The sequence below is a fragment of the Mesoplodon bidens genome (assembly GCF_964165515.1).
Source record: "Mesoplodon bidens genome assembly, chromosome: 1".
Taxonomy (NCBI): domain Eukaryota; kingdom Metazoa; phylum Chordata; class Mammalia; order Artiodactyla; family Ziphiidae; genus Mesoplodon; species Mesoplodon bidens.
In genome coordinates, this window is record NC_138176.1 from 222,938,292 (window position 1) to 222,951,402 (window position 13,111).

Genomic DNA, 13,111 nt, shown 5'->3' on the forward strand with positions numbered 1-13,111 from the left:
ATTGTCAGGGGAGAGATGAGCTATTTTGTGAGGTTTGTAGTAAAATGATTTTACCTGGAAGAAACTTCTAAGCCTGGAAATGAGAATGGGACTTTTGGGGAAGAAAATGCCATCTTAGTAAATATTATGCTTTATACCCCTAGACAGATCCCAATGAGAGGTAGCTCATGTTGGGTGAGAAGCCGACAGGTATGATGACTCAATATAATGAATTTTGTATGGGGAACTTGTCATTTTTATTACTGCTTCCCCAACATTAACAATACTTAATACTTATTTTTTTACGCTGCATTGCCTGGCTAGACATACAGCAGTGATATAAGCAGCATGTAGAAGATACCTAGATACAAATTCATTTTTATTGGAAAAGAAATGCTCTCTGTGGGGTTTCTGAGTGTTCTCATTTTTCCCCCTTTCTTTTCGAAACCCTTTAACTTTCATTCTCTGACACATTAGCATTTTCCTTCATCACTACTTCCTGCTTGTTCAAGTTTTGAAACAAAACCAAAGGTTTCCTTCTGATTGCCTCTTCTTTTTCTTTAGTCTGTGGTGTAATTCATTTTATTTTTCTTTTCTAAATGAGAGTGTAGGGGATGAAGGGGAGGGAGAGAGGAAATAAAAGAACAGTTTTTTCTTCACTAGTGCTTTTAAGTTTTAGTTTCGGCCTCTACAGCTGTCATTTCATGCGCATGCGTGCGCATATGTGTGTCCGTGTGTGTCCTGCAGCATCAAACACTGTATGTAAGATAAAATGGTGGCTACTAGGGGATGGTGGAGGGAGAAGATTGATGGTGTATAAGGGTACAAACTTGTAAGGAGTAGTAAATAGACCCTGGAGATCTAAGGTACAGTATAATGAATGTAGACAATAATAGTACACTATAATTATGTAATGTGATAAATATTGATACATCGGTGATATCACAATATATAAATGTATCAAAATAATAGGCTGTACACCTTAAACTTATCCAATGTTCCAAGTGAAATTTATTCAATAAAAATTGTATGTAGGGAACATAATCTGTAAATATGTTTTTCCATTTTGTTAAAGTTTTATTGATGTGTAACTGATGTACAATAAACTGCATATATTTATAGTATACATTTTGATAAGTTTGATGTGTGTGTACATCTGTGAAGCCACCACCAAAATCAAGTGGCTGAACCCTCCCATCACCCCCAGAGTTTCCTCAAGCCCCTTTGAACTCCCTATCTCTCACTTTTCTCTTCTCATTCCCTCATCCCTGGGCAAACCACTGGTCTGCTTTCTGTCACTATACATTAATTTGCACTTCCTATAATTTCATATAAATGGAGTCACATAGCATGTACTTTTTAAAACCTGGGTTCTTTCACTCAGCATAATTACAGATTCACCTGTGTTGTAGCAAGGACCAATAGTTCATTCCTTCTCAATGCTAACTAGTGTTCCATTTTATGGATGCACCACAAATTTCTGTTTTATCCATTTACCTGTTAATAAATATTTGGGTTGTTTGTAGCTTTTGGCTATTATAAATAAAGCTACTAAAAACCTTTGTGTACAAATTTTTGAGTGAACATAGGCTTTCATTCCTCTTGGGTAAATCCTAAGAGTATAACGCCTGGATTGTACGATAGGTGTATGTTTAACTTTTGGGGAAACGGACAAACTTTTTTCCAGAGTGGTTGTATTTCATTACATTTCCACTGACGATGTATGAGAGTTGCATTTCCTTTACATCCTTGCCAGATCTTGATATTTCGGGTACAAGTCTTTAGATAATGTGCTTTGCAGATGTTTTCTTCCTGGCTTCCTGGCTTGTATTTTCATTCTCTTAAAAGTGCCTTGCAAAAAGCATTTAAAAATTTTGATGAAGTTGAATTTACTAGCTTTTATGGACTGTACTTTATGGATTGTGCTTTTGCCTAATCCAAAGTCACAAAGATTTTATGTTTTCTTCTAGAAGTTTTATAGTTTTAGGTTTTACACTTAGATCTATGATCTATTTTAAGTTAGTCGTTGTGTAAGATATAGAATATGGATCCAAGTTCACTTTTGAATATGGATGTCCAGTTGTTTCAGTACCATTTGTGGGAAAAACTATCTTTTCTCCACTGAATTGTCTATTGAGATGATCTTACAGTTTTTCTTTTTTAGTTTGCTGGTATGGTGAGTTGCATTGATTTTATTTTAATATTAAGGCAGTTACATTTCTGTGATAAACCCAGCTTGGTCATGATGTATTATCCTTTTATTTATCTTGTTGAATTCCAGTTGCTAATGTTTTATTTAGAATAGTTGCATCTACATTCATGAGTAATATCGGTCTGTAGTTTTCTTATAATGTATTTAATTTTGGTACTAAGGTAAATGCTGACACCAAAGAATGAGTTAGAAAATATTCCCTCTTCTATTTAATGGAAGGATTTGCATAGAATTGGTATTATTTCTTTTTTAACTGTTTGATAGAATTTATCAGTGAGCCATTTGGGCCTAGAGCTTTCTTATTGGCAGGATTTTTAACTACAAATTCATTTTCTCTAATTGATATGGGTTACCTATTTCTCAGGTTACCTATTTCTTTTGGAGTGAGACTTAGTAGTTTGTGTCTTTTGAGACATTTGTCTATTTCATCTAAGCTGTTGAATTTGTGGGCATGAATATTTTCATAATATTTTATTTTCTTTTTAATACTTTAGAACCTGCAGTGATTCTTCAGTCACCTCTGTTATTTCTGATTGGTGATTTGTGTTTTCTATCTTTTATTTCCTAATTATTATGGCTAGACTTACCAACTTTATTGATTATTTCGAAGAACCAGTTTTTGGATTTATTTATTTTCTGTTTTTTTGTTTTCTGTTAAATTGATTTCTGCTCTGATCTTTGTTTCTGTTTTTCTGCTTATTTTGGGTTTAATTTACTCTTTTAGGCTGTTTAAGGTAGAAAGTTTAAGACCTTTCTTTTTTCTAATAGGTACTTAGTGGTATAAATTTACCACCAAATACTGCTTTACCAACATCCCTTAAATTCTGATATGTTGTATTTTCATTTTTGTTTCAATTCAGAATACTTCTAATTTTTACTGTAATCAGAGAAATACCCTGTATAAATTGAACCCTTTTAAATTTATGGAGATTTGTTTCATGGTCCAGAATATCTTTATCTTGATAAATGCTTCATATGCACCGGGAAAGAATGTGTCTTCTGTTGCTTTTGGATGGCATTTCATTTAGGTGATGGACATACCAGTCAGGTGAAGTTGGTTGACAGCTTTGGTCAAATCTTCTCTATCCTAACTGATTTTGTCTACTCGTTCTATCTGTTATCGAGACAGAGAGGTATTTAAGTCTCTGGCCATATTTGTGGATTTGTCTATTTCTCCTTGCAGTTCCATCCATTTTTGCTTCCTGGATTTTGAAGATCCTGTTATTTGACCCACTAACATTTAGGATTGTTAAAAAAACAAACAACCATTTAAGATTATTATGTCTTCTTGATGAATTGACCTCTTTATCAATATGAAATGACTTTCTTTATCCCTGGCATTTTTTTGGCTTTTGCATATGTTTAAAATTTTTTGTGTGTGTATCTTTGATGTCTTTTTTTTTTAAGCATTTGAAGAGGAATTTCTGGGCTATGTGATTTAAACCTTTTAAAAGTTTTTATCTTTTATCTTGCCAGATTGCCCTCCAGAAGGGCTGTACAGATTGATAACTTGTCTTAGTATTCTTTAGGTGTTTATAGAGTCGGAGATCTGGTCTTTTAAAATTTAAGATATGTATAAATGTTGATTGAACTGTAACATTCTGTTGACCACAGGATAAAAATCTACCATTTATGTAATCTGTAGAAAATTAAAATGATATGGGTGTTTTTTAAGTTGTCATCAATTTTATTTCATTCCTCTGTTGTCTCATAGGCATACATCAATATTGGATATCATATTTTTATAATAGAGATGTAAGAGAAGGGGACTGGAGGGATTTCCCTGGTGGTCCAGTGGTGAAGAGTTCACCTTCCAGTGCAGGGGGTGTGGGTTCAATGCCTGGTCAGGGAGCTAAGATCCCACATGCCTCATGGCCAAAACAAAAACAAAAACAAAACAAAACATAGAACAGAAACAGTATTATAACAAATTCAATAAAGACTTTAAAAATGGTCCACATCAAAAAAATCTTTAAAAAAAAAAGAGGACTTGATTTCTTTAAATTTGTTTAATCTTTTCCATATTTTTTTGTGGTATCTTCAGTTAATATCCTAGAGGTGATTTTCAAAATTATATGTTTATATTTGGTTGGATAGAATATTTGACTTTAAATAAATTAGTATGTGGAAGGGAGTTTTATACATGAAATTAGATGTTTATAAAGGTACTTTCCAAGATTAAATATGAAATACTATGTGCTTAAATCTGATAGAGATTTGTGGCTGCTTAAGCTTGGACAGTGCATGGTGCAGATAACACTTAATAAAGGAATCCATTTGAATGATGTATCTTTTTTGATCTGTAAAAGTATTTCCTAGGGAAGTTTTGCACATTAAGAAATGTATGACATATTTAATATCCTTTTATAAAAAATGAATGCAAAAAGAGGTGACCTATTTGTATTTGTTTGGTAATTCTAAGCTGTCCTTTTAATACAGGAGTCTTCCAGAGCCGCTGATGACCTATGAATTACACGGAGACTTCATTGTTCCAGCCAGTACGTATTACATCGAGGTGATAGAAACAGTTTTGTGATGGACAGTGTGTACAAACTGAAATTTCCACATGAAAAATTTATCTTTATGTTATTGTAATCTGTGTTAAAAATGGAAATCACTTGAGGAGGTGTTTGGTTCCCCCCCCTTTAGAAGATGAAAAAAGGGACAATTAATATATTTATTTATTCATTCATTCATTCACTCACAGACACTTATTTATCTCCTACTGTGCGCTAGTCACTGGTATATAATGAATATATAGGACCATGAAAGGATTTCTGCCCCCAGGAGCCAATTCTTTAGCAAGTATTGGGGCACACACACCTCTGCCTGTACCATTATGTATGTATATAATAATGACATGAGCACAGTACGATGGGAACACAGGAGTATTTAACTTGCAGAAGGTTGGGGAGATTAACAGATTCGGAGAGATTCGCATGTTGGAAATGACTTCATGTAGAAAGATATTGAGATGGAAATTGCAGGCAGAAGGAATATTGTGAGCTCATGCCGGAAGCCCACACAATATCTGGTAGAGAGTGAATTCTATGTGATAAAATGTTAAATGAAAAAGGCTTATAGTTGGTAGCATTTTAATTTGTGCTTAAATTTTTTGTGAGTCGTACTCATTTCAAGCTTTCTTGTTTTCTCTCTCTGATACACTCTCTTACACTCTGTTATACACACTCACTTTTTCTATTTGCACTTGGTGTTCAATCATCACAGTCTTCCAAAATATTCTGGTGTTAGGTATTTAACAGTTAAGGAAAGGAAGGTGGAGACATGTTAAGTAACTTGCCAGATTTTGGAGATCTTTATTTAAAATTCAAAACCCCAGTTCCACTGGCTAAAACCTACAGTATTGGTTTTCACAGGTGCACTGACAGTAGTTGTAACTGTATTTCCATTTCCTTTTATTTTCTTCCCTTGGATGTATTCCATCGTTTAATCTGTTGAAAACTTTAGAGCAATCCCTTTGGGTCCTATGTTACTGCTGCCTGAACATTGCTTTAAATGTATCTTCTTGGGAGGTCCCTGCTCCAGCCAGCATGAAAGTTCCTGGGAGGTTGCAAAAAGAAGGAATAGTTAGGCCCATTTAGACTCTACATATACACCAGGCATGTGGAAAAGGCAAAAATATGGTTCTGTTCATTTTTGTTTTCACATGGAAGAGGATTTCTTTTTTCTTTTTAAAGGGAGTTTGTATGATCAAGGAAGTGGGGGAAAGATTTCTTGGCAAAAACTCAAGCAAATGCTTAGTTGTTTTGATTCTTCCCCGTGGCATTTTTGGCAAACCGGGGGGAAGAGAAATTAAACTCTCATTGGAGGACAGTTGTTTCATGTTTGCCTCAGAGACTGGAAAAAGCAGAAGAGTGCCAATTTTAATCTAGAATCCTTTGAGAATTGGAGAAAGATAAAGGGATTATGGAATAGTTTTCAGTTACCACAAGTTAGTAGCATTATCTTGCCTTGTAACCGAATCCAGTGTGTTTGAAATTCTAACATCGATGTATTGTACCAGACGAAGAGGTAGGAACTTACAAGTGTTTACTAAATCAGTGGTGGTAGGAGGTGAGTTTCAAGAGTTGTTGAGGCTAGCTTTCAACACTGTGGGAGAAGACATTGTGCCAGTACGAAGCGTAGCGTCACGTCCTAGATGAGTACCTTGTGTTCTGCTTCCTGACTCTGTTGGGATCTGACGTAGAGTCTTCACAATGATTTGAATAACAAGCCTGTTCCAGAGAAACACTGTAGCTACTGTAATTATTGGCAGAAATTTGCACCCAAGTGGAGTTACGGTTGGCATGGGACCCATAGTTACCTTATTTAACGGGGAAAAGTACGTATATTAAATGGGTGTAGTTTCATGGCCCACATTTCCAGTGCATACTTTCATTTTTTATTCAGCTCTCTTGTGAGCACCCTTCTCTCAGGAAAGGGTGTAGGAGCAGGTCCTCTGATCTTTGCCTGTGTCCTTTCCAGTGTTGACTAAAAGGGTCACAGAAATCAGGTGGCCAGGATTAGTCTCTTGAATAATGTTGGAAACTTGGAATTGCAGTTAAACTATCATTTTCCATTAACGACGGCAGAGATTCCCTTGTTTTGCTGCAGTGTCTTAGCTGAGCTAACTTCTAAAATGATCAAGCATCACCCATCTCTGTTACTGCCTCTCACACCAGCATGGAAACTAAATTTTGATTCTTTTCAGTCATGTGCAGTAGTTTCAGTCTGTTCCGTGGTGTTGAGATGGTCTTTTCTCCCATCCCTGCTGAGGGTTCTGAAGGTTTCTCCTGGGTCCCTTCATTTCTTCTCATCTGTTTCTTTCCAGTAGAGTTCCCTTGAGAACCTGTGAGTTAATTTCTGGAGTGTGTGATACAAATGTGAATTTTCTTTCTTTGTCGTCACCACAGAAGGCAAACGTCTTTTGTTTTTCATTCTTAAAAGAAATACTACTGGTCAATGGTGAATGCATTGAGAAATTAAAAAAACACTTTTTTTTTGAAAGCGTCCAAATAACCCTTTCAGCTGAGGGAGTTAACTTAAAATTGCTAAAAGGAACTGGAGACCCTCTGTCTAGGAAAATCACTCCTGTGTGTCTTCTGTACACACATAGTACTGCACTTCTGATCACCAAATGTGTGGGTTTTTCCCACACCAACCAATTCTGTGATGCCAGCTGCATGTCCTGCAGTTGGATTCAGGTCTGATTCTGTTTATCTGGAGTTAGCCTCTGATCCCACAAGTTAAGGACTCGTCCTACAAAACTGCCCCCCCGCCATGAAAGACACCAGTTCCAAGTCCCAGGTTATCCCTGGTACTTCTGACTAACCGGCTAGAAATCAGCTTTCTTGTAACCCCTACCTTGGACATGAGAATTTGCTAGAGTGGTCACAGAACTCAGGGAAATGCAAATGTCCATTTACCAGCTTGTGGTATAATAAAGGATATGATAAAGGATACAGATGAACAGTCAGGTACACAGGGCAAGGTCCAGAAGTGTCCTGAGTGCAGGAGTTTTTGTCCCGTGAAGTTGGGGGGGTCACCCTCCTGGCATATAGATACGTTCACCCACTTGGAAGCTGTCCATCCCCTGTGGTAGGGGGATTTTTATGAAGGCTTCATCCTGTAGCCATGATGGATTGTTAGCTCCATTTCTTGCCCTCTCCCCTCTCCAGAGGATGGTGGGTAGATCTGAAAATTCCAAGCTTCTAACCTCTCTTGACCAGCCCCCATCTAGAAGCCCACCAAAATCACCTCATTAAAACAGAAGATGTTCTTATCAGCCCCCAAATTCCAGGGGACTTAGGAGCTTGGTGTCAGACATTCCAATCACTCAGGAAATGACAGAGCCCCTAGGAGCTCTGTATCAGAAACTAGAAATACTAGAACAAAAGACTCTCTGAGCACCCCAAATATAAGGGTTTTAGGAGCTCAGCATCAGGAACTGGGTGCAGAGACCAGTATACGTATATTTATTATTATTTCACACCATCCATCTTGCAAGAGAATATAATGGGCTTTTAGTATAGAAATTTGTAAGATGAAAATACAGTTTGCTTGGTTTACGCAGGATTCGGAAGGTTGTGCCCAGCTGGGGAATGCTGGCAGGCATTTACCTGGATCTCTTACTGCATGATGTTTATTACCTTTGAGAATGTTGTAGTCCTTGGCGTGTGTCTCAGCCCTTCAGGCTCAGAGTCTGTGACAGATCATATTGGTAAGAATTGGATCCATGCTTCGGGGCTGGACTCATGTTAAACTTGGTTTGAGAATGACAGCTGAAGCCTAGACGCCTAATATGGCATCACACGAAAAATTTCTGTCCCCCAAACCAGAATACTTATCTTGCTGTGTTCAGTGTGTTTTTTTCCTGTAGTCAAGGTACCTGGGAAGCAAAATCATAATCACAAAGTTCTTTAGTCACTTATGATGAAAAAGAAAACTATTATAGGATCCAAGGCACTGGCATTTGCTTAGCCAGAATGTTCTATCCTTATTGGTAAACCTGCAGGGGAGACAAGACAAAATCATGTTGTCTTGGTGGGGAGGGACTCAGAAATCTGGAAATTAAAGGAATTGGATGCTTAATGACATCAAGCTATCTTAGCCTGCTGTGGTCAATTTCTGGTATTAGATAGTGTCTCCCACAGAAGAACTGGGATGCTTGATGTCTGGTAATTGAAGCCCCTTGTGCTGTGGGAAGTGCTTGAATGGTTACTGCTAATGCGTTCCTGAAATTACAGTATTACTGACTGATGACGTTTAAATATCAAATTTAAGTTTCCCTGTCTGTGTGTCTTTGATAAGGTCAAGTAAGCTACACTCCTATCTTTTTCAGTCTCCATTAGCTGGCACAGCAACGTAAGCAGATAGACATTAAGTCTTGTAGATGCTGATTTGTAGTTTCACAATTAAAAATGCTTTTGCTATTACAGTAAACTCCAGTCCCTGGCATTCATCAGGAATTTAGTGTTACAATTAATTCAGCATCTCAGATTTTTAAAAAGTTACACTGTGCATTCTTTGTAATTTATATCAATTAAATTATAATGAAATGCACATAGCATAAGCAACTAAGGGTAATTTATCTTAGAAAACTTTTTGAGTACCTTAAAGTTATTATTGTAGCCACATGAAAATGCCCATTAACACAAAGCTTTAATTAATATCAAAATGAAACAAGATGGAGAAAAAGGTTTACTGTACACAAATTCTTCTTTTTGGAAGAAGAGGGAAAAAGCAGACTTGAAAAAGAATGTGTGTATGAGGGGCTTCCCTGGTGGCGCAGTGGTTGAGAGTCCGCCTGCAGATGCAGGGGACACGGGTTCGTGCCCCGGTCCGGGAGGATCCCACATGCCGCGGAGCGGCTAGGCCCGTGAGCCATGGCCGCTGAGCCTGTGCGTCCGGAGCCTGCGCTCCGCAAGGGGAGAGGCCACAACAGTGAGAGGCCCGCATAACACACACACAAAAAAAAAAAAAAAAAAAAGAATGTGTGTATGATTTCAAATGAGATGGGAGTGAGCTGGTGGGAGAGGGACTCAAAAAAGCAAGTGGAAGGTTTTGATTTCATTTTTAAAACTGATTCTAGTATTTTCCACTTAGAAATGAAGGCCCTTAACCTTAGAAGGTGGGAAGCTATTTTCCTATCTTGTGTTTCTGGATAAGTAATAAATAAAAAAATATTAAAGTTGGGTTTTCTTTGGAGGAAGATGATTATTAATGACAAGACACACACGAGTTAGAAAGTGTTTCAGTGAATTTTTCAAAAATGTTCAGTCTTTGAATGTACAAAATTCTTACTGTAGGCAGTTATCCTTTTCTTCCTTTGGAATTTTTGACTGTTTTTCAGAGTCCCTGCTTTAATTTCATTTTAAAAATCAAAGCTGTGAGTTGAAAATGCTATTATATTTTCATTGCTTTCATTTTCCTCCAGCTTTGATTTAGTAAGGCATTATGTTGGTTTTAACTCCAGATTAAAAACTTGATTGTAATTTATCACCTACCTCTTTAGATAGCTGTACTTTTATTTTCGAAGACAAATGTAGTCTGTATCAAAGAGTCTTTTACATGATTTGATTGTTTGCGTTCTGCTTTATCATGTGCCTGTTCATTTCCTAGCCTTTTCCCTCCCCTCCCTTTAGCAACAATGTGTTCTGTGTTGTAAAATGTCATTCCTCCCGCTCAGACACTACTCCTGGAAGTGTAAAGTGGAGCAAACTTAACTTTACAGACATTGGGAGCAATCTAAATATTCATAAAATTGATGGTGTGCACTCCATTTAAAGACATGGAGAGATGTCCATTATATGTATATATATTTAAATTAATTAATTTTATTTATTTATTTTGGCCACGTTGGGTCTTTGTTGCTGCGCGCGGGCTTCCTCTAGTGTGGCAAGCGGGGGCTACTCTTCGTTGTGGTGCGTGGGCTTCTCGTTGCGGTGGCTTCTCTTGTTGCGGAGCACAGGCTCTAGGCATGTGGGCTCAGTAGTTGTGGTGCATGAACTAAGCTGCTCTGTGGCATGTGGGATCTTCCCGGAGAAGAGCTCGAACCCATGTCCCCTGCATTGGCAGGTGGATTCTTAACCACTGCGCCACCAGGGAAGTCCCTCCATTATATATTAAATGAAATAGGCTGTTTGAACATCTCATTACAAAAAAGGAAGGAAAACTCTGAAATGATTAACTTTAAAAGTTACTAGGGTAGCCGCTATAGAGAGCAGTATGGAGTGTCCTTAAGAATCTAAAAATAGAGATACCATAGGATCCAGCAATCCCACTCCTGGGCAAATATCTGGGAAAGATGAAAACTCTAATTCGAAAAGATATACGCACCCCAGTGTTGATAGCAGCACTATTTACAATAGCCAAGACGTGGAAGCAGCCTAAATGTCCATCAACAGATGAGTGAGTAAAGAAGATGTGTGTGTATACACACATACACACACACAATGGAATATTAGCCATAAAAAAGAATGAAATAATGCCATTTGTAGCAACGTGGATGGACCTAGAGATGATCATACTAAGTGAAGTAAGTCAGAAAGAGAAAGACAAATACAATATATCACTTATATGTGGAATCTAAAAAAATGATACAAATGAACTTATTTACAAGACAGAAATAGACTCACAGACATTGAACATAAACTTATGGTTACCAAAAGGGAAAGGGGAGGGGGAGATAAATTAGGCGTTTGGGAGTAACAGATACGCACGACTATACATAAAATAGATAAACAACAAGGACCTACTGTATAGCACAGGGAATTATATTCAATATCTTGTAATAGCATAATGAAAAAGGATCTGAAATAATTTAAAAAATTAGTAGCTTATCTTAGGTTGAGATTTACTGTGAGTAACTTTAAGGAACTTTTTGTTGAAACATAACAGAAATGTGCACAAATAATAAGTGTAAATAATAAGTGTGCAGCTTAATGAATTTGCAGAGTCAAGATAGCCATGTAATCGGCCCCCAGATCAAGAAATAGAACATTGAGGAATTCCCTGGTGGTCCAGTGTTTAGGACACTGCGCTTTCACAGCCGAGGGCCTGGGTTCGATCCCTGGTTGGGGAACTAAAACATAATGTACCAATGTGTCTGGCTTCTTTTGCTTATCTTGTGAGAGTCATTCCTGTTGAGTGAATCAGTGGATCGTTCGCTCTCATTGCAGTACGGTATTCCACGGTATGAATATACCACCACCCTCCTGTTCTGCTCTTGATGGGTACTTGAGTTGCTTCGGTTTTGGACTGTTACCAAGGGTGCTGCTGCCGAGAACATTCTGCTATGTGTCCTTTAGTGAATGGTCCTATGACTGACATTTTGGGGTCGTTGGGAATGTGTGTGTTCAACATTAGTAGATACTGCCTAACTGACAGCTCTCCAGAGTGGTTGTACCAATTAATTATTCCTACCCGGTTACTCTGTGACAGTTCCAGTTTCTTCGTGTCCTTGCCCAAGCTTAATATAAACTTAAAGCCCTCCTGGTGGGTGTATAGGAATCCTTTATTGTGGTTTTAATTTCTGTTTTTCTGATAACTAGTGAGGTTTAGTGCTTTTTTCATACACTTATTGGTGGTATGGCTGTCCCCTTTCATGAAGTTTCTGCTCCATGCTTTTCCGTGTTTTTCTTTTGGGTTCTCTCTCTCATTTCTGATTTGTAGGAGTTCTGTGTAGTCTGATTGCTTGGTCTTTCTCAACTATATATGTTTCAGATTTTCAGTGTTTTTTTAACTGAATTTTTATTTTATCTATGTTTCCTAAAATTTTAGCAGAAGAGATATTTAATTTTTACAATGATAAGAAGGTGAAACTATTATCATTTTGAAAAAAAAATTCCCTAAGTCAAGCAGAGAAAGATAAATACTGTATCATCTCACTTATTTGTGGACTCATAAAAAAAAATCCAAACAAAACAAAAAACCCAAGTTCATAGGTACAGAGAACAGATGCGTGGTTGACAGAGGTGGGAGGCTGGGGGTGGGCAAAGTGGGAGAAGGGGGTCACAAGGTACAGACTTCCAATTATAAGATAAATGAGAAAAAGAAAAAAAAAGATAAATGAGTCATGAGGATGTAATGTACAGCATGATGACTATAGTTGCTAATACTGTATTGTGTATTTGAAAGTTGTTAAGAGAGTAGATCTTTTTTTATATAAATTTATTTTATTTATTTATTTTTGGCTGCATTGGGTCTTTGTTGCTACACGTGGGCTTCTCATTGCAGTGGCCTCTCCTGCTGCGGAGCACAGGCTCCAGGCGCGTGGGCTTCAGTAGTTGTGGCTCACGGGCTCTAGAGCGCAGGGTCAGCAGTTGTGGCGCACGGGCTTAGCTGCTCTGTGACACGTGGGATCCTCCCGGACCAGGGTTTGAACCCGTGTCCCCTGCATTGGCAGGCGGACCCCTAACC

At 37.7% G+C, this 13,111-nt stretch overlaps 1 protein-coding gene across 2 annotated transcripts in view; it reads left to right on the forward strand.

The window, feature by feature from the left end:
• ARHGAP10 (Rho GTPase activating protein 10) overlaps positions 1-13,111 on the forward strand; it is a 333,769-nt gene that overhangs the window by 213,602 nt on the left and 107,056 nt on the right. For both annotated transcript variants that reach the window (XM_081245305.1, XM_081245304.1), the window contains one exon: positions 4,631-4,689. In XM_081245305.1, coding sequence (XP_081101431.1) covers positions 4,631-4,689 — 59 coding nt within the window. The remainder of the gene's footprint in view (positions 1-4,630; positions 4,690-13,111) is intronic.